General features: G+C 43.7%; 1 protein-coding gene across 1 annotated transcript in view; it reads left to right on the plus strand.

The window, feature by feature from the left end:
• Nucleotides 1-22,735, plus strand: part of lamb3 (laminin subunit beta 3) — a gene marked incomplete at its 5' end in the record, with an annotated part of 90,675 nt that overhangs the window by 22,502 nt on the left and 45,438 nt on the right. The window contains 10 exon segments of the mRNA XM_084317121.1: nucleotides 10,680-10,794; nucleotides 11,188-11,261; nucleotides 12,679-12,864; nucleotides 13,349-13,412; nucleotides 14,101-14,291; nucleotides 15,884-16,004; nucleotides 18,009-18,073; nucleotides 18,075-18,198; nucleotides 18,846-18,998; nucleotides 19,628-19,821. Of these exon segments, the coding sequence (XP_084173247.1) occupies nucleotides 10,680-10,794; nucleotides 11,188-11,261; nucleotides 12,679-12,864; nucleotides 13,349-13,412; nucleotides 14,101-14,291; nucleotides 15,884-16,004; nucleotides 18,009-18,073; nucleotides 18,075-18,198; nucleotides 18,846-18,998; nucleotides 19,628-19,821 (1,287 nt within the window).

The raw sequence follows: 22,735 nt of genomic DNA on the forward strand, positions 1-22,735 counted from the left end.
TATTACTCAGTAGTACTAATTTATATCCAGTTTAATCACCTGTATATTACTGCATATAATCCTTTTTACATATCTGTAGATACTATATCTATATCTGTACATGTATCCCTTATCTACTCTCTTACTAGTTACGCTGCTGGCCAGTATGATTTACCACCATAGTGACTTTATACCTGTATCACTGTATATTATTAATACATACATCTGATTCTCAGTAGTACTCATTTATATATTTTATACCCAGTTTAATCACCTGTACATTGTATATTACTACCACACTTTAATGCTACATTTACACTCTGGTTGGATGCCAAACATATTTCCGTTGTACTGTACTTGTGCTGTATAAATGACAATACATTTTAATCGAATCTAATCTAATCTCTCTACTAAAGCTCAAAATCTGAGAATTTAATCTAGTGAATCTAATTTCCAATGGCTAACAAAGATTTATTTTGATAGATTTGAACGTGAACGTTTCCAGGACAGATTATTATCTTATTATATTATAAGAGTTTTAATCTAGGGTAGGCATATCCACTTCCATTAATTTGTGCTAAAATAGACTAGGCATATCCGCTTCCATTAATTTGTGCTAAGCTAGGCTAGGCTATAGGCTAGGTGTATCCACTTCCATTCATTTGTGCTAAGCTAGACATATCCGCTTCCATTCATTTGTGCTAAGCTAGGCTAGGCATATCCGCTTCCATTAAGTTGTGCTAAGCTAGGCTAGGCGTATCCGCTTCCATTAATTTGTGCTAAGCTAGGCTAGGTGTATCCGCTTCCATTAATTTGTGCTAAACTAGGCTAGGTGTATCCGCTTCCATTCATTTGTGCTAAGCTAGGCTAGGTGTATCCGCTTCCATTAATTTGTGCTAAACTAGGCTAGGTGTATCCGCTTCCATTCATTTGTGCTAAGCTAGGCTAACTTGCAGCCGGTTAGCTTCCTACTGAACGCACAGAGAGGAAATTGGCATCTTATCTTCTTGTCTGACTCTGGAGAAGTGCATTTCCCCATAATGTCGGCGGGCAACTTTATGCTGGTTCTGCTCCTTTCTTTCCATCTTCCGAGGTGGAAGACACTCTTAAGCTTGCGGTCTGGCTGGTGAACCAGCAGAGCTTATCGGCTCTCCTTTATAAGTCATACGGTCGGGGGAGGGGCACGTCCGTCCCAACGTACAACACTTGATTATGTGGCACATGATGCAACACCTGCAAAGGGCCGACAGTGGGGCTCGGGAGGTAGAGCAGTCGTCTCGCAATCCGGAGGTTCCCGGTTCGATTCCCGCTCCTCCCGGGCAGCGTGTCGATGTGTCCTTGAGCAAGACAATTAACCTAATTGCTCCCGATGAGCAGGTTGGCACCTTGCATGGTCGCCTCTGCCGTCGGTGTGTGAAGGTGTGAGTGAATGGGTAAAATGTGAGGAACAAATTGTAAAGCGCTTTGGATAAAAGCGATATTTACCTAGTTTCCGTGGGAACCTTAGTATCCTTTGAGAACCCCCTCAGGTCATGGATATCACAGCTACAGGATTGTATTCCTTTGATGACGGTCCCTCTACTTTTTCTTAGCTATAGAGCCACACCTAGTAGGCAGGGAGGGGTTGAAACACGCACCCTTACCTCAGAGCTAACAAACACAAGTATGTCTGAGTCTGGTCACACACACACACGCGCGCGCGCGCATGCACGCACACACACACACACACACACACACACACACACACACACACACACACACACGCACACACACACACACACACACGCACGCCACTGTTTAAACAAAACCACACCTTCATGTGTATAGACAGACACACACACACACACACACACACACACACACACACACACACACACACACACACACACACACACACACACACACACACACACACACACACACACACACACTCACACACACACACACACACACACACTCACACACCACCGTCAAAACACAACCACACAGCTGAGGATTATGGCAGCGGCTGACGATGAAAGAATTCCCAGTCATCTTAAGCCACCAGTTGGATCCTGTTTGTTACTGTAGAGATCCTTCCAGACGCCTATACTGCTTATCAGATGTCTCTGTGGATACAGGGACATAACAGAGGGATCCTATAGCCGGGATCCAGGCACCTGGCAACCTCTGTCGTCAGGGTCTGACACTCTATTTGTTATGAATGAATGAATGAATGAATGAATGAATGAATGAATGAATGAATGAATGAATGAATGAATGAATGAATGGAATGAATGAATGAATGAATGAAGCACGTTTATTTTTTGGTCTTGTTTACAGACAAATCAAAAACACACCCGTGTCGACTTACAAAAGGAAAAGAAAAAAGAAGAAAATCACAAATGTACATATTCAAGGCAAGCTCACATATCCACTGAGAAGTACACAACTTCAACCCGTCACAAAATTCCATACTTTTTTTTTGTCTACTTTTTCTCCCCATTTTCTGTTTTTCTCCCATCCCCAATTTCGTATTTGTCCAATTCTACTCTCCCCTGTCTCGAACGCTGTTAGGCCATGCCTCCCACAAGACGGCTGCAATGTGGACGAAGCCTTGCAACACGAGGAGGCAGCCGTCGCATCTTTTCACCTGCACAGCGCGATCTCTCAGCGGCGAGGAGTAACGCGTGGCAGGGTCACGCCGCCCCCGTTGCTTCCTGATTCTACTGCGCAGGCGCACCAACCGACCTGTAGGAGTCGCTGTCCACAACGTCCGATCCCCACCCACCGGCTTTCCCACCCCCTAATACTGCCAATTGTGTTAGTATGAACGACCAGCCAAGCTGGTAGCAATGCCGAGAGCTGGGCTCGAACCCAGCATCTCCTGCATTAGTGGCGAGCGCCTTGCCCACTGCGCCACTTAGCCGCACCACTAAATTCCATAATTGAACGCCCAAAATTGAATAATAATTCCAATAATAATACCGTTATTCCTATAATAATGATTCAAATCTTTATTGTGTCACTTTATGTAAGTAGTATTAGCCCCGAGTCACCAATCCGCTGGAACAAGGCCTGCGTTATATCATAAACATACAATACTTAATAACGGGGCGACAGTGGCTCAGGAGGTAGAGCAGTCGTCTGGTAATCTGAAGGTTCCCGGTTTGATTCCCGCTACTTCCGGGCAGTGTGTCGAACTGTCCTTGAGCCAGACACTTAACCCCTAATTGCTCCTGATGAGCAGGTCGGCACCTTGCATGGTCCCCTCCGCTGTCGGTGTGTGAATGTGTGAACGTGAGGAACAAAATTGTAAAGCACTTTGGATAAAAGATATATATAAATGCACCATTTACCATTTATTTAAATGCACCATTCATATTGTAAATATCAGCTGTGTTAATATTCTAAATAGACATTCAGGTCATGGAAGTTCAGACATTGTTTTAGTGACACGTGTCAAAAACTCCAAAGAGCCTACAGTACGTTTTGACAAATAAAAGAAGATTCAGAACCTCCGACTGAAAATATCAAATGTATATATTGATAAATATCCGCTTAGATGCATATAGTGACCCTTGAGGGAAGATCAATGAGAATGCACCCCTCACACCTGTATTGGATGATCAGGTCCAGTGCAGTTGGACTTTAAATAATGCTGCCCATCAAAGGCTATAGGAAACCTTTCACAATCGAGTTGACTGTAAGGCAGATTCGGCACTGATACAGCGCTGGACACAGGGCCAAGTTTTCCTCTCAGGACGATAGGAGAAAAGTCGATTAGAAGCTATTTCTGTCTGGCTAAGCTAAGTTTATGTCCAGAACGAGCAGGGGTGTAAAAAGTACCCAGAAGTTATACTTAAGTGAAAGTGTGGAGTACCGTCTCAAAATCTTACTCAAGTAAAAGCCGGAGTATATCTGGCTAAAAACACACTTGAGTAAAAGTTAAAAAGTTTCTACTTTGAAATGTACTAAAAAGTAAAAGTAAAAACGTATTTTCTGACGTCTATTCTTCTCATAACAGGTAATTAATCAAAGACCGCCGCTTTCTAAGTCTTGCACAAGGACCAAATCAGATCATTTTCCATTGATGGGGATTTTATTGGCTGTTATTAAATAAAGAGCGGCCGCAGGATTAACAAGTTAATAACGTTAACGTTAGTTCGGCCAGAGAAACAAATAAACAAATTAAAATGGTTGGACCTACGAGATTTGTACTTTGTACTTTGTAGGTCTGCATTTTAAATGTGAGGAGTAAAAAGTATGTTTTTTTTCCCTCTGAAATGTAATGGAGTAAAAGTACAAGTATACAAACCTAATAATACTCGAGTAAAGTACAAATCTCCAAAAAATAGTACTTAAGTATTGTAACAAAGTACAATTACTCAAGTACGTTACACCCCTGAGAACGAGTCCCCCTCCTCGACGGCCGCCGAGGTACACGTGTCCCGAGCCCAGCCTGCCAGCCTGCTGGTCTGACCAGGCACGTGCACACATAGAGGCCAAGGGGTGCTTGAGCACCTGCCTTTTTGAGCCTCATCAAAAAAGTGCCCTTTTTGGAAAAATTTAAAATTATTATTATTTTTTTTTTTTACCGTTACGCATATAGACTGCCCTTCCAACTGAAAAATGTCAGGATAGAATCAAAATATTAGGTAAAGAGAGAGAGATGCCCCATATTCCATTGCAGTTTGCACGGCCTCCTCAGCGTGCCTCTCCGCGGACCTATATATTTTATGCATAGCATGGGTGGTGATGATGATGATGATAGAAACCGCTGTAGCGCATACAGTTGAATGCTGGTATTACACTCACTGAGGGACACGAGGAAGTCAAGTCCGATGGGATTTGGGAATCTCAAATACAAATCGGGATTGGAATAAAAAATGCATTTATATTAAACAATACAGAATATACAGCACTTCTTGGGGTCTGTAGGGTAAGCACTTATTCCCTCCCCCCTGAACATTTATGGAGATATATGGCCTTTCAAGTCAGTGATAAAAGTGTCTTTCAAGGATAAGTGAGCTCCTGCACTGATTATTATAGTTCAATATTCAATATTTGATCACCAACACCCCCCAAAAAGCATAAAAAGGGGGCCCCCGCCCGAAAAGGGCCCTTAAAAACCATGCTTGCGCGCTACGCGCTCGGTTAATATATACACACAAGTATATATTAACTATATATTATTATTATTATTATTATTATTATTATTATTATTATTATTATTATTATTATTATTATTATTATTATTATTATTATATAATGCCCTTTTCAGCCTTTGAGCACCTGCCCCTCTAAAGTCCTGTGCACGTCCCTGGGTCTGACCACCGGTGAACCACGTTGGCATATCAAACATTGCGGTATCAAAAGGCCACATCTACTGTGATAAGACACAAGGCCAGAAGATAGCCAGTATTTATTCACAGTAGCAGTGTAAACTTTCCCTGAATCAATCCCCTGAAATGTCGTTGTATACTGTGCAATGACAATTAAAAGTCTATTCTATTCTATTCAACATGTTTTTTTCATCCTATAAGGAATTCTGCTCGGTAGATGTAAGTGAATTATAGCCTGGTCGGTCTCTTACACCTCCAAAGAGACGAGCATTAGATGAGATAATAGCATAGAAATAGAATAGAGTAGAAATACTTGAATCATCCCAAGGGAAATTTGACACTATACAAATCGCTCACATTAAACATTTAGACATTTAGACGGAACAAAGTCACGAATAAGAATAACAAAACAAATAGCCTAAGAAAGAATGAGATAATAATAATAGAGTACGGACCGGGATTCACATTTCCTATGTTATGTATATACATTCTAGTATAAAATGTACAGTAAAAAATATACACAAAAAATATACATAAGTCTACAGTAGGTGTAATATTGAACAGTGTTGTTTCAAAAGTAAAAGTCCAGGAAGATGGTAACTGTCACTCTGTGCTCAGTGATGCAGTGAGGCACAGTGATGCATTGTAAAGTCTGATGGCTGTCGGAATGAAGGACTTCCTGTGCCGTTCAGTGCTGCATTTAGGGAGTGTTAGTCTAGCACTGAACGTGCTCCTCCTGTCAGCCAAATCTGTGTATAGTGGATAATAAGATATTCCTTTATTGATCCCCTTGGGGAAATTATGGCAGCATAGCAGCATGGGGGAGGAGAGGTACAGGTGTGGGCAGGGTCATAGTATAAAGACATAAATATAGGCAATCAAATTTGATCTGAATATAAGAATATGGGCAAGTAGGCAGTGTGATCAAAGGTGTAGATGAGGGTCTGTATGCCCTATCAGTTATATTATTCATTACAATAAATATGGTCAATAACCCTTCTGAATATATATATATATATATATTATTTATATAATATAGTATACTATGAGTAAGTCAAGTATACCGTATATAGTAAGGGAAATATATGAAAATCTGCAAACTAAATCCTTACCAATCAATTTCTTCACTAATGTGTTTGTAAAGGTGTGTAGTAAGATGTATTAAAACGTTGAAGTTCAAATCCTGTATGTTTTTTCGTAACAACTGCTCAGAGTTGAGGTACCGAATACCGATTTTCGAAAAATCTAAAATGTTCTGTTTGGCCTTGGGTAACTTGTGAGGGGTCAAACTAGGGGTTTTCATGATTCTGAGTTGATTGGAATCATGTATTTTTCACTAAAATCATTCCTTGGTTGAAAAAAGGCCATGCCCACTCTTATATTTAAATTCGAAAGTAGCTTTATTTGTAGTTACAAGTTGTTACAAGTGCTGATCACTTCAGGAGTCAATCTCTGAGTCTTCTCCAGACTCACCACCATCATGACCACAATTCTTGCATGAAATTCCTTTACAGACTCCACATGCTGAGATGCACTTAACGCCATTCCTCTTGCAGCTGCACCGCCGGTTGCTGCAATCTTCGTTACAGTTGCAGCTTGTGAACTGCAGTAGCTCCTCAGGAGCCATGCGGTCTAGTGTTGGGACTGGCTCATAGCCATGTACACCTAATGTCCATAGTCACTGGGGTTCAGAGACATACTCTGCAGAAGGATCCAGTCCTGGGTTTGTAGGTAGGCACGGAGAGAATGCTGTGCAGCTGCACCCTCTGTTGGAGGTAGAGTTTCTGGTTTGATCAGCCCTGCCGCTGCCTTCCGTCAGAACATGTTGTGTCAAATTTCACCCAAAGCAGTCATCTGTAGCAGTGGCCAATGCCTCTCTCACAATCGAAGTGTCAGCATCATTGTCACACTGCTCCACTGTGACGTTATGTTTTCTGAATGTTGAAGAGAGGAGGTGGATTAGCTCACTCTTGTTATTGGTGTTGTCCAGGAACTTTGCTCTTGGTGGCCAGTGTATCATATCCGGTCAAATGTGGAGATCACAGCATGAGTTCTTAGTGCGCCGGATGTGGTCATGATCTTTTGGTGATTGGCTGTAGCCATCAAAGACCACAATGATCTTCTGAGAGCGGCGGCCAAGACACTGTACGTAGCTCAATTAACTGTTGGCAATCTCCTGACCTTGTTCCCACTTTACCATGTAGAGAAGCCATCCGCCATCAACTATAAGAGTAGAGCAGGATTGGTTAGTGAGGTCAAGCGGATCAGTTAACTCCTTCAGGCTAGTCTTGGAAAAGCCTGCCTTGTTCGCCTTGTTCATTTTCTGATATTTATTGCTGAAGAGAAAAAGGCCAAAGGCCAAACTGAACATTTTTTCGAAAATCTGTATTCGGTACCTCAACTTTGAGCAGTTGTTACGAAAAAACATACAGGAATTGAACTTCAACTTTTTAATACATCTTACTACACACCTTTACAAACACATTAGTGAAGAAATTGATTGGTAAGGATTTAGTTTGCAGATCGGTCAAATATCTGATAAAATGCCCTTACTAATACACAGGTACAGTATACACCCTCCTTTCTCTGACGCCTCCTTATTTGATACACCTGTTAAAATGGTCAACTACCAACCCGGCCTTTTAACTGTCATTTGTAATGTTCTGCTTCATGTATGTACCTGTTTTTATTTGGTTTTTTGTTTGATGTGTGTTTAAATGATTTCCCTTACCTCTGTGATGTAAGTCTCTTTTCTATTTAATTTAATTTAATTAAATGTGTTTGTCCCCTTTCCCTGTTACCCTCTCTGCGTGGCCCTCTCGTCCTGCCTGGTTAAATAACATACGTGGTCTGCAGGTGCTATTTGCTCCTAGGTGGGCCTTGGACTGGAGAGTAGGTCGGATGTAGACAGCAGTGGACACTGGCCTCCAGCCATGCCCTCTATACCAGAGACACAGCCACGTCCAGCCATGATGACGATTTGATTTGATTTGATTTTTATTTAGTACATACAATTTATACAAAAGTATAAAAACAAGGGGCACAAGGATAACATGTGAAAGTCTGTCGACTTGTTTCCAACATGGTCCCAAGAAGAATACAATAGCATGCCCTCTATACCAGAGACACACAGCCACGACCAGCCATGCCCTCTATACCAGAGACACACAGCCACGTCCAGCCATGCCCACTATACCAGAGACACACAGCCACGTCCAGCCATGCCCTCTATACCAGAGACACACAGCCACGACCAGCCATGCCCTCTATACCAGAGACACACAGCCACGACCAGCCATGCCCTCTATAGCAGAGACACACAGCCACGTCCAGAAATACAGACAGACAGACAGACAGACAGACAGACAGACAGACAGACAGACAGACAGACAGACAGACAGACAGACAGACAGACAGACAGACAGACAGACAGACAGACAGACAGACAGACAGACAGACAGACAGACAGACAGACAGACAGACAGACAGACAGACAGACAGACAGACAGACAGAGAGACAGACAGACAGACAGACAGACAGACAGACAGACAGACAGACAGACAGACAGACAGACAGACAGACAGACAGACAGACAGACAGACAGACAGACAGACAGACAGACAGACAGACAGACAGACAGACAGACAGACAGACAGACAGACAGACAAAGGGAGAGAAAGACAGAGACAGGGAGAGAGAGAGAGAGAGAGAGAGAGAGAGAGAGAGAGAGAGAGAGAGAGAGAGAGAGAGAGAGAGAGAGAGAGAGAGAGAGAGAGAGAGAGAGAGAGAGAGAGCGAGAGAGAGAGAGAGAGAGAGAGAGAGAGAGAGAGAGAGGGGGAGATCTGTGTCAACAGCAACCCTCTGTATGATCATTAACCACAGACTCATACATTTCCTCACAAACAACAATACCTTGAGCAAATCACAGATTGGCTTCCTACCAAATCACCGTACAACAGACCACATTCTCACCCTCAGCACCCTAATCGACAACCAAATAAATAAAAATAAAAGCAAAATATACTCCTGTTGTCGTTGACTTCCAAAAAGCATTTGACTCAATTTGGCACGAGTGTCTGCTGTACAAGCTGTTAGATAGTGGCATTGGAGGGAAAACCTACAACCTCATAAAGTCAATGTACACCAACAACACATGTGCTGTGAGGATAGAGGGAAAACACACAGACTTCTTTCCTCAACGCCGTGGGGTTAGACAGGGGTGCAGTTTGAGTCCAACCCTCTTCAACATATACATAAATGAACTGGCAAAAACATTGGAACAAACTGCAGCACCTGGCATCCCCCTAGCAAACACAGAAGTCAAATGCCTACAGTTTGCAGATGCCCTGGTGCTGCTGTGAACGACCTGAGAAGCAAGAAGGGCTTTCTATGCCATAAAAAGGAACATCAAGTTAGACATTCCAAACAAAATCTGGCTCAAAATATTAGACTGTGATAGAACCGATTTCCCTGTATGGTTGTGAAGTCTGGGGCCCACTTGCGAACCAAGACTTCACCAAATGGGACAAACACCCAATTGAGACTTTGCATGCAGAATTTTGCAAATCCATTCTCCGCACCCAACGGAAAACACCAAATAATGCATGCAGAGCAGAATTAGGAAGATACCCACTAATCATCAAAATTAAAAAAAGAGCATTTAAATTCCACAATCACCTAAAAGAAAGTGACCCAGACACACTCCACAACATAGCCCTCACCCACACAGAGACCATCGATGGATGCCCACTCAGCCAGATGGTTCTGGGACTCTGCTCACAAACACAAGCAGAGCCACCAGACAGAAACCCCACTGGACTAAATCAAATTATAAGAAAACTAAAAGAAAACCAAAAACCAGAACAAATTGAAATGCTATTTGGCCCTAAACAGAGAGTACACAGTGGCAGAATACCTGAGCACTGTGACTGACCCAAAACTAAGAAGATCCTTGACTAGGTACAGAGTCAGCGAGCACAGCCTAGCCATCGAGAAAGGCCGCCATGGGCAGACCTGGCTCCCAAGCGAAGACAGACTGTGCCCCTGCACTGCACACAAGATGAGGTGGAAACCGAGCTCCACTCCTTAACAACCTGCCCACTATACCAAGACATCAGAGACATATACTTCCCACAAATTGCAAACACCCAAAGAGACTTTGAAAACATGGACAATAACTCAAAACTCCCATACCTACTGCGAGAAATACAAGAATGTGCAAACACAGCAGCAAGATTTGTGAGCTGCTGTGACAAGAAAAGGACATCCAACGGAATACAACCACCATAAACTCTCTCTCTCTCTCTCTCTCTCTCTCTCTCTCTCTCTCTCTCTCTCTCTCTCTCTCTCTCTCTCTCTCTCTCTCTCTCTCGCAGTGGAAGATGAAATGCTGCCCATGTGACTCCAGGAACCCAGACAGCCGATTGGCCCACACTGTCCAGGACATCCTGTCTACAGCCGGGAAAGACAGATGGTGGCAATCCAGGAAAGGTATCTATCTATCTGTCTGTCTGTCTGTCTGTCTATCTACCTACCTACCTACCTGTCCGTCCGTCCGTCCGTCTGTCCGTCCGTCTGCCTGTCTGCCTCTATATCTACCACCAATGGCATCACAAGTTATTTTTCAGCTGCTAACCTGTTTGTTTGTTTGTTGTCTGTCTGTCTGTCTGTCTGTCTGTCTGTCTGTCTGTCTGTCTGTCTGTCTGTCTGTCTGTCTGTCTGTCTGTCTGTCTGTCTGTCTGTCTGTCTGTCTGTCTGTCTGTCTGTCTGTCTGTCTGTCTGTCTGTCTGTCTGTCTGTCTGTCTGTCTGTCTGTCTGTCTGTCTGTCTGTCTGTCTGTCTGTCTGTCTGGTTGTCTGTCTGTCTGTCTGTCTGTGCCGTGTAGATGTGAACCCAGTCACTCTTCAGCTGGACCTCAACAACCTCTTCCAGCTGGACAACCTGGTCCTCACCTTCAAGGTAAATGGTCAGATCACACCATCATATGGCGTGTCTACACAGTGCAATCTGCTCTAAAATCTGAAAACAATCATACAAAACAAAAAGCAGCAGACCATACAGTACATACCACTCTTCTTGCATGTGTATCAGTGTTAGCAGCATCGCACGCAGTACCAGCTGTGTCCAGTAATGCACCAGACCAGTCTACCATGAGCTGATTATACTGAGCAGAACAGGTTCCGTCGTGGGTGTCGGAATTGCTGGTCAGATAGTTGGTTGTTACAAATGAATTCGGTTAAAAACCCTTGCACTACCACACTACATAAGGTTAACCCTTTCACTACCACACTGGTAGTGAAAGGTTAACCTGCTGTAGTGTGGTAGTGAAAGGGTTAACCTTCTGTAGTGTGGTAGTGAAAGGTTAACCGTCTGTAGTGTGGTAGCGAAAGGTTAACCGTCTGTAGTGTGGTAGTGAAAGGGTTAACATTCTGTAGTGTGGTAGTGAAAGGTTAACCGTCTGTAGTGTGGTAGTGAAAGGGTTAGCCGTCTGTAGTGTGGTAGTGAAAGGGTTAACCTTCTGTATTTTGGCAGTGAAAGGGCTAACCATTTTGGTGTTGCGGTAGTGAAAGGGTTAACCTTCTGTAGTGTGGTAGTGAAAGGGTTAACCATATTGGCAGTGTGGTAGTGAAAGGGTTATAAACAGGAGATTGGCTTCAGATGACCCAACGGAATATCACAATAAAAGCACACATTGTTGAACTTGATCATGCATATTTATTAGAACATTTACAGCACTATGTTATTAATACACATTCATAAAACGAGGCATATTTAGCCAAAATATGTTGCCAGAACATAATAATGTTTACCTACCCACAACCCCACTTTGGGTCGCGACCCGTAGTTTGAGAACCGCTCCGCTCGTCTAGAGTGCTTCTGGGCACCATCCCTCTGTGGCAGGATGTGGGCGTCATGACGATGTGCAAACAACACAAGTATTGTGAAATACGTGCAACAGCCGCTTGGGTAACAACAGAGAGGCTCACTCCATTATACTGTAAGTGACCTGTACCGCGTGCCAGCTAATATGATATCATATTGGCGGGAGGTACCGCTGCCGGGAATTGAACCTGTGGTCACTGCGGTGGTGGTGGTAGGAGAGTGCTTAGCGCTTCTTTATTGCCTATATTTATTGTAACGTATAATATCACCAATAGGGCATACAGACCCTCATCTGCACCTTTGTTGGCTATATTTATGTCTTTCTACTATTACCCTGCCCATACCTGTACCCCCCCCGCCCCCATGATGCTATGATGCCCGAATTTCCCCCAAGGGGATCAATAAAGGAATATGTTATCTTATCTTAAATATTCTTTATCAATAAGAGCAGAATTTTACATAATTTTCTTCCTCTTTTGGATTGCACCCACAGGGTCCCCGTCCCAATTCCTTCATTGTAGAGAAAACACTGGATAACGGTAAAACCTGGCAACCCGCCCTCTATATTGCCGACGACTGTCGCTCTGCGTTCCCTGACGTTGCCACGACGACGCCTCGGACCATGGACCAGACCTACTGCTACACCATGCCCCCTATTGGACCATACAGTGACCAGATCGTAAGAGCATCCATCGTGCATATTTACAATTGAGGTATTATATAACACATAGATATATAAACACTGGATGGCTCGAGGCGGAGTCTCTCGCGTAGTTCACCGGCGGCCATCTTGCTTGAGTGGACTACCGCTTTAAGGTGATGATCTGCACAAACAGAAATATTCTTAACCCGCTGAAATCTTCGGATTTACAAACGGTTTGGTTTATTACAAACGTTATTAACGTGGCTGTGATTCTTGCTTGGAAGAATTCTTTTTATAATTCTTTTTTTCATTCCATGACACCTCTCCTCCCCCTCTCCCCCTCACTCCCTCCCTCCCTCCCTCTCTCTCTCTCTCCCTCCCTCCCATCCTCCCTACCTCCCTCCTTCTCTCCCTCGCTCCCTCTCTCCCTCCCTCTCTCCTTCTCTCCCCCCTCCCTCCCTCCCTCCTCCCTCCCTCCCTCCCTCCCTCCCTCCCTCCCTCCCTCCTTCCCATCCTCCAGATCAATTTCAGTCCTCTGCAGCAGTACAGCTACGTTCCTCTCTCCAGAGGTCAGAAGATTCAAGGTCAGTCACTTTTCCATCCCATATCAATGATAAAACCACCAAAAAAGTACCCAGAAATTATACTTAAGTGAAAGTATGGGTACCGTCTCAAAATCGTACTCAAGTAAAAGTCAGGCTAAATCTGGCTAAAAACACACTTGAGTAAAAGTAAAAAAGTTTCTACTTTTAAATGTACTTAAGTACTAAAAAGTAAAAGTAAAAACGTTTTTTTTTTATTCCGGGGCAATGAAATGTTCCGTTTCGTCCTCTTCATAACTCATACTATCGTTTGTGGCCATCTTCTGTAGCTTGTCACTCTGACTGTCCATTCTTCTGATAGCAGGTGTTTAATCAAAGATTAAACTTGTACTTTGTACTTTGTAGGTCTGCATTTTGAATGTAAGGAGTAAAAGTACAAGTATACAAACCTAATATTACTTGAGTAAAGTACAAATCCCCCCAAAAAACAGTACTTAAGTGTTGTAACGAAGTACAATTACTCAAGTACTTTACACCCCTGACTGCTTCCAGAATGGAATCCATCACCGACCGTGAACTGTGGGTTTCAGTTGGCGTTGTAATCAGACGACTGTGTAATCCCAGCTATATATGTAATTCTCACTGCCACATCGTTGATTGACGCCTCACTGAACCAATGGGAGACTGTTTGCCCGGTTGACTGACACGACACGTGTCCTGCCCCCCACAGCGGTGTCGGGGCTGACGGGGCTGCGGGTGAGACTGACGGAGCTGGGGGACGTGCCCCGCCTGCCCGGCCGCGCCAGCAGCAGGTTCTACGCCCTGCGCGAGATGAGGGTGGTGGGCAGCTGCATGTGCCACGGTCACGCCAACCGCTGCCACGCGGACGACGCCTCCGACCGGCTGACCACCTGCACCGAGGTACGGAGACAGATGCGTTTAGATAGTTCTTCCAAAGAGCTTCACTCACACACTGATGGGAAGGGATCGTGAACAAAATCATGAACAAATACAGAGGGTTGTTTGTTCATAATAATAATAACTTTATTTATATATATGTTCACGACCCCTAAAACAGAGGGGTGTTTGTTCATAATAATAATAACTTTATTTATATATATGTTCACGACCCCTAAAACAGAGGGATGTTTGTTCATAATAATAATAACTTTATTTAAATATATGTTCACGACCCCTAAAACAGAGGGATGTTTGTTAATAATAATAATAATAACATTATTTATATATATATATGCACGACCCCTAAAACAGAGGGATGTTTGTTCATAATAATAATAACTTTATTTATATATATATATGCACGACCCCTAAAACAGAGGGAGGTTAGTTCACGATCCCTAAAACAGAGGGAGGTTAGTTCACGACCCCTAAAACAGAGGGATGTTTGTTCACGACCCCTAAAACAGAGGGAGGTTAGTTCACGACCCCTAAAACAGAGGGATGTTTGTTCACGACCCCTAAAACAGAGGGATGTTTGTTCACGACCCCTAAAACAGAGAGGGGTTTGTTCACAACCCCTAAAACCGAGGGAGTTTAGTTCATGACCCTTAAAACAGAGGGATTTTTGTTCACGACCCCTAAAACACAGGGATGTTTGTTCATGACCCCTAAAACACAGGGATGTTTGTTCACGACCCCTAAAACAGAGGGATGTTTGTTCACGACCCCTAAAACAGGGATGTTTGTTCATGACCCCTAAAACACAGGGATGTTTGTTCACGACCCCTAAAACAGAGGGATGTTTGTTCACGACCCCTAAAACAGGGATGTTTGTTCATGACCCCTAAAACAGAGGGATGTTTGTTCACGACCCCTAAAACAGAGAGATGTCTGTTAACGAACCCCTTACATAGTCAAGCATAGCCAGAACGGTGAACTTTGGCACAAAATAATAATTTTTTTATGTCCCTCTTTCAGGCTATTTAACTTGTTTAAAGGGGAACTATCTTATAAATGGCCTTTTTCAGTGTTTAGCATTGTTTCCTAGCTATGTGGACTTATATTAATATGATCTATGTCTCTAATTCTCATATTGGCGCATTCTTCCAATTCTCCTCTCACAATATTCACCCTCACTGAACTGAGTCATCTGAAAATGTGCTGATTTGTAATGTCAGAGAGACACCGCTGCATGATAATGTTCCGGCCGCGGCGCAGTGGTTTAGGAGCCCAGGCTCAAAACAGCTCGAGATCTTGATGTAGAAAAATGCTGTTTTTGAGGACTTGATTAGAAATACAAAACAATGAATTAAAAAAAATATATAATTACAGAGGTGTTCCATAAACTCACAGGAATTGTGTAAAAGTGCCCAAATAGTGAAGGAAATATTAAAATAGTTCCCCTTTAATGACTGGGAGAGGAGCTCAAGACTTCAAATATTCACTATGCCACACACGATGATGTCTTTGTATTTTCCACTGACTTAGTGTGTGTATGAGACACCTCGGTCAGAGTCTGTAACACGCAGACGTCGGTGTGTTTGTCTCTGCAGGTCGGTGCTCAGTGTGAGTGTCAACACAACACGGCTGGAGGGAACTGCGAGCGCTGTGCCGACCTGTACAACGACCTGCCCTGGAGAGCAGCCGAGGAGGGCGATGCCAATGCCTGCCAACGTAAGGAATCCTCACCTCACCTCACCTAACCTTCTCCCCCCTCCATATGATCACACCTACCCTCCTCCACCCTCCATATGTCCACACCTACCCGTCTCCACCCTCCATATGACCACACCTACCCATCTCCACCCTCCATATGATCACACCTACCCGTCTCCACCCTCCATATGACCACACCTACCCATCTCCACCCTCCATATGTCCACACCTACCCTCCTCCACCCTCCATATGTCCACACCTACCCGTCTCCACCCTCCATATGTCCACACCTACCCGTCTCCACCCTCCATATGACCACACCTACCCTCCTCCACCCTCCATATGTCCACACCTACCCGTCTCCACCCTCCATATGATCACACCTACCCTCCTCCACCCTCCATATGTCCACACCTACCCTCCTCCACCCTCCATATGTCCACACCTACCCTCCTCCACCCTCCATATGATCACACCTACCCTCCTCCACCCTCCATATGTCCACACCTACCCGTCTCCACCCTCCATATGACCACACCTACCCTCCTCCACCCTCCATATGACCACACCTACCCTCCTCCACCCTCCATATGTCCACACCTACCCTCCTCCACCCTCCATATGACCACACCTACCCTCCTCCACCCTCCATATGATCACACCTACCCTCCTCCACCCTCCATATGACCACACCTACCCTCCTCCACCCTCCATATGACCACACCTACCCTCCTCCACCCTCCATATGTCCACACCTACCCTCCTCCACCCTCCATATGATCACACCTACCCTCCTCCACCCTCCATATGATCACACCTACCCTCCTCCACCCTCCATATGATCACACCTACCCTCCTCCACCCTCCATATGACCACACCTACCCATCTCCACCCTCCATATGACCACACCTACCCGTCTCCACCCTCCATATGACCACACCTACCCTCCTCCACCCTCCATATGATCACACCTACCCTCCTCCACCCTCCATATGTCCACACCTACCCTCCTCCACCCTCCATATGACCACACCTACCCTCCTCCACCCTCCATATGATCACACCTCTCATGCATGGCAAATTATCTTTCAAATACATGGGAACACCGGTGCGGCTGGGTAGCGCAGTGGAGAATGCACTCGCCTACCACCGCAGAGACTCTGGGATCGAATCCAGCTGTCAGCGGAACCTCCGGCTTGGTCAGTCGTCCCTACTAACACAATTGGCAGTGTGTTAGCGGGTGGGAAGCCGGCGGGGTATGTGTGTGTCCTGGTCGTTGTAAACTGCGGTTCCTACTGGTCGGTCGGGGCGCCTGTTCAGCAGGGAGGGGATCGGGGGGAAATAGCGTGAACCTCCGCACGCGTTACGTTCCCCCAGTGAGAGTCCTCGCTGTCAGGTGAAAAGAAGCGGCTGGCTGACTCCACATGTGTCGGAGGAAGCGTGTGGTAGTTCTACACCCTCCCCAGGCCGACAGTGGGGCAATGCGTGAAACGACCAGGAAGAGAATTGGCATAACGACTAAATTGGGATGGGAGAAAAATACAGAGAACAAAAAAATAGATTACAAAAAACAAAACAAGGGAACAACTATCAAAATAATGCAATAAAAAGATGTTGTTTACAAACACAGTCTCTGTTGACCGAGGGATCGAATGTAGATAGAAAACGTATTTCTTATCAGTATGTCTGGCCCTTCACTCTATGATGTTTACAGTTTTTTGTTTATCATTGACTTTAATATGAGCTCATAGAAAGCTAACCTCATATCTCCAATTGTAGGTGTTTATTGTCTCACTCGAGTTGAAAGCTTACACACGATTCTTTTAGAGTTGAACACATTTCGGGAATGTTGTAACGCCTGGACCGACGAAAACCATTCCTAACAGATTCCGCAATTTCCAAAAAAAAACTTACAGGTTTCTCCCTTGAAACGCTTACATTTTGGAGATGCAAGATCTTCATCTGATATCACTCCTCCTCCGCACCTGTTTGACCTCTGACCCTGTTCTCCTCCCGGCAGGCTGTGAGTGTAACAACCATGCCGAGCGCTGTGCTTTCGACCCGGCGGTGTACGAGGCCAGCGGTGCGCACGACTGGGGGGGTGTGTGAGGGCTGCAGGCACCACACCACAGGGCCCAGGTGTGAGCAGTGCGCCCCCGGGTACCAGCCCAACCCCCGCAGCACCATGGACCGTCCCGACGCCTGCACACGTGAGTGGTCCAACACTTTATAATGTCACTGAGCACCTCATCCTCTCCTCTCCTCTCCTCTCCTCTCCTCTCCTCTCCTCTCCTCTCCCCTCCTCTCCTCTCCTCTCCTCTCCTCTCCCCTCCTCTCCTCTCCTCTCCTCTCCTCTCCTCTCCTCTCCTCTCCTCTCCTCTCCTCTCCTCTCCTCTCCTCTCCTCTCCTCTCCTCTCCTCTCCTCTCCCCTCCTCTCCTCTCCTCTCCTCTCCTCTCCTCTCCCCTCCCCTCCTCTGCTCTCCTCTCCTCTCCTCTCCCCTCCTCTCCTCTGCTCTCCTCTCCTCTCCTCTCCTCTCCTCTCCTCTCCTCTCCTCTCCCCTCCTCTCCTCTCCCCTCCCCTCCTCTCCTCTCCTCTCCCCTCCCCTCCTCTGCTCTCCTCTCCTCTCCTCTCCCCTCCTCTCCTCTGCTCTCCTCTCCTCTCCTCTCCTCTCCTCTCCTCTCCTCTCCTCTCCTCTCCTCTCCTCTCCCCTCCTCTCCTCTCCTCTCCTCTCCTCTCCTCTCCTCTCCTCTCCTCTCCTCTCCTCTCCTCTCCTCTCCTCTCCTCTCCTCTCCTCTCCTCTCCCCTCACCAGGCCATGCTGTGTATATTCATGTCATGTATATTCTTCTCCTGCCAGGTTGTAAGTGTAACACGGACGGCGTGATGAAGGGGAGCCTGTGTGACGCCTCGGGGTCATGTGACTGCAAGGCCAACGTGGAGGGGCCTCACTGTGAGCGCTGCAAGGGGGGCTTCTACGGCCTGAGCGCCTCCAACGTCCTGGGCTGCACCAGTGAGTGACCTTTGACCCTGCTGTGACCCACTTTCACCCTTCACATGCCTCTCTGTCACAGGCTTCCAGCTTACAGACCTGCACTCACTAACCTCCATGTTAAATACATAAGCACAGCTAATGCATTGGAGTATTTAGTTAGTGCTTTAAATGTCTCTCCAGCTGTGTGTGTGTGTGTGTGTGTGTGTGTGTGTGTATGTGTGTGTGTGTGTGTGTGTGTGTGTGTGTGTGTGTGTGTGTGTGTGTGTGTGTGTGTGTGTGTGTGTGTGTGTGTGTGTGTGTGCGTGTGCGTGTGTGCGTGTGCGGTGTGTGCGTGCGTGCGTGCGTGCGTGCGTGTGTGTGTACTGATAACAATACAAGAACAAAGCTCACTGGGATATTCAGGGCTAGATCCACAAAGAATGGATTGCACGGTGCTAATTGCACCCTTACTTACAATTCAATATGAATTGAAAATGGGGGACCCTGATGTAAACAAGACGAAAGTCTTTCTCTGGTCTGCATCCCCTTAACAATTGTGTGTATCGAGCCGTACTGTATTGTACCCATTCTGCAATCTGTTAATACAATTTTCATTCAATCAATCACCTGACAATTACCCCCCCTCTCCCCCTCCCCTCCTCCCCCAGGTTGTTCGTGTTCTCCGGACGGCTCCAGCTCCAGCGCTTGCGACCCGCTGACCGGCCAGTGCCCCTGCCACGCCCACCGCCACGGGCTGACCTGTGCTCAGTGCTCCCCCGCCCACTGGAAGCCCCTCCGGACGGAGACCTGTGAAGCCTGCGGCTGTGACCCCACCAAGTCACTCAGTAACACCTGTCACCAGGTCTGCATGAATGAATGAATGAAAAAAGTTTCTTTTTGAACATGTATTCTCCATATTCCTCCAAACAAATCACAGTATCTAGCTCCGTCAAACAGAACAATCATAATAAAACAAAAAAGAAATTATAAACAAAAAGTCAAGAGCAATGTATTTAGTTAGTTGACATGTTCATAAAAGGAGTAGAGGGAAGCTAAGCTTATTGATCCCATTTGTTCTTCCATTAATTTGCCTAGATTAGTAAATACATTATAGAATATACTTTTACTTATAATACAAAAAGAAAAAACTTGATTTGCTTGACAGCAGTAAATACAATACAACACTACATAACACAATATAACATAACTTTGTTTATCCGCATTACTCATTTCTGTATTTCTCTAATGTGTCTTTTTTAAGCTGCTTTTTAAATTGTGCCATACAGGTGCAGCTCGATGAATTAGAATATCGTGGAAAAGTTATTTTATTTCAGTAATTCAATTAAAAAAGCGAAACTCTTGTAGATTATAGATTCATTACACACAAAGTGAAATATTTCAAGCCTTTATTTGTTTTAATTTAGATGATTATATCTTACAGCTCATGAAAGCCCAAACTTCTGTATCACCAATACAACATTTTAAATAGATGTATTTTTCTTTTGTATATAGAAATGTCGGCCTTCTGAAAAGTATGTTCATGTATGTTCACTCAGTACTTGGTTGGGGCTCCTTTTGCACAAATTACTGTAAATATATAGACTTTTTCCACAATATTCTGTACATTTGAGTGTCACGGCACATGTGGAATCGCGATCTTCCTATTATGCAGGTTTATGTGCCTAAAAGAAAGGAAAGCGGAAAACAATTCAATGCAGGAAGTGTAGTAGCACATACATACATTTTGCACAATGTTAATGGTGCACAATGTACTATGCTACTATACTTATACTACTACTACTAGGCAAAACAGATCAACAGCGACTGCCTTAATGAATATTATTGAAGAAATAACAACAGCAACAGATAAAAGGAAATTAACAATAGGGGTGTTTATTGATTTAAAAAAGGCATTTGATACCTTAGATCATAATATTCTAATTTCTAAATTACGTTCATATGGTGTGAGAGGAATGGTTCTTGAATGGTTGAGTAGTTATCTCCACAATAGGCAACAATATGTGCAGTTGGCAGATGTTAAATCTGAGCTCAAATCTGAGCTCATGAAGATTGAATGTGGGGTACCGCAAGGTTCGGTTTTGGGGCCCAAACTCTTTCTTTTATATATTAATGATATTTGTTATGTTTCAAAACTATTACAGTTTGTCTTGTTTGCTGATGATAAAAAAAAATTGTTCTGGAAATATTTAAAGGAACTAGCTGAATATATTGTGTATGAAATGACAAAGCTAAAGAAATGGTTTGATGTAAATAAGCTATCACTGAATCTGAAAAAAACGAAATTTATGATTTTTGGCAATCGAAAACTAGATGAAAATATAGTACTGACCATAGATGGAGTTGATGAATTTCGTTTTCTTGGTGTGATTATGGATGATAAATTAACATGGAAATCGCACATAGCACACGTTAAAAAAAAGATGTCCAAGAGTATTTTTGTTATGAATAAAGTAAAGGATGTGTTAGAGTATGAGGCAATGAGAACACTCTACTGCTCACTCATCTCACCTTATATCAGTTATTGTGTTGAAGTATGGGGGAATACTTATGGGACAAATATAAAACCATTATATATACTACAGAAGAGGGCTGTACGAATCACACATAAAGTGAGTTATCGAGAACACACAAATATATTATTTATTAAATCTAGAATAATTAATAAGTTTCAAACAATGTTAATTATGTTTAGGGCAAGAAATAATACACTGCCAGAAAAACTACAAAATCTTTTTCATTTAGAAAGTGAGTTTAGTAGGAGAAAATACAATTTAAAACATCAGTTTGCACGTACCACACTTAAACAGATGTGTCCTTCAGTTATTGGTGTAAAGTTGTGGAATTCTCTCCATAGCGAGCTTAAGGGATGTAACAGTGTTTATCAATTCAAAAAAATGTATAAAAAAAAAATATTTAGTCAGTATGAAAATCAAAATGTGATCTGAATAGTGAGATATATTTTTTTTTCTCTTCTCTTTCTTTTCTTCTTTATTCTTTATCATTATTATTATTATTTAAATTTTTCTTGTTTAACTGTGGATTGTGTTTCTTTTATAATGGTATAAATGATTATTTTTGTAAATAAGGTTGTACGCCGACCATTAAGAAAATACATGTTAGTTTAGGAATAAGGGGCAGGTAACTATAAGATTTATTCTTCTTCCTGCTCCTTTTGTCCATGGAATGACTATTTATGATTTTTTTAATGAAGAAACTATGATTGTATTATTCCATGTGGCAAATAAAAACTCTGAACTGAACTGAACTGAACTGAACCTATCATGCTAATATGTCTACACTATACTGTATGTACTCAGACTGTAGCACTGAACAACGCCACTGACCCTTAGCTGCTGACTTGTTGTTGTACACAATCTGTAAGTTGCTTTGGATAAAATCATTCAGCTAAATGACTAAATGTAAATGTAAAATGTAAGTTATAATGTACACAGTATGTAAGTTATAATGTACACAGTATATGGTCCACCATACAAGCACTGGCTTTCTATTATTGCTTTAGGATTTATTATTACAGATAAATATTTGCAAACATACCGTATGAACATTACAATACTTTATCTTCTGATGGTCGACGATGGTCAAGAATACCATTTCTGTATACTTCTTAATATCAGATAGAGGCTTTATTTCAAAATAAGGTCAGTTGACAATAAGTGAAGTCCCGATTTGACTCCAGGCTTCCTTCTAAGTTAAAATCCACACACTACATATCTCTAATAATCTAATAATAATAT

The sequence above is a fragment of the Notolepis coatsorum genome, assembly GCF_963971535.1.
Source record: "Notolepis coatsorum genome assembly, chromosome: 6".
NCBI lineage: Eukaryota > Metazoa > Chordata > Actinopteri > Aulopiformes > Paralepididae > Notolepis > Notolepis coatsorum.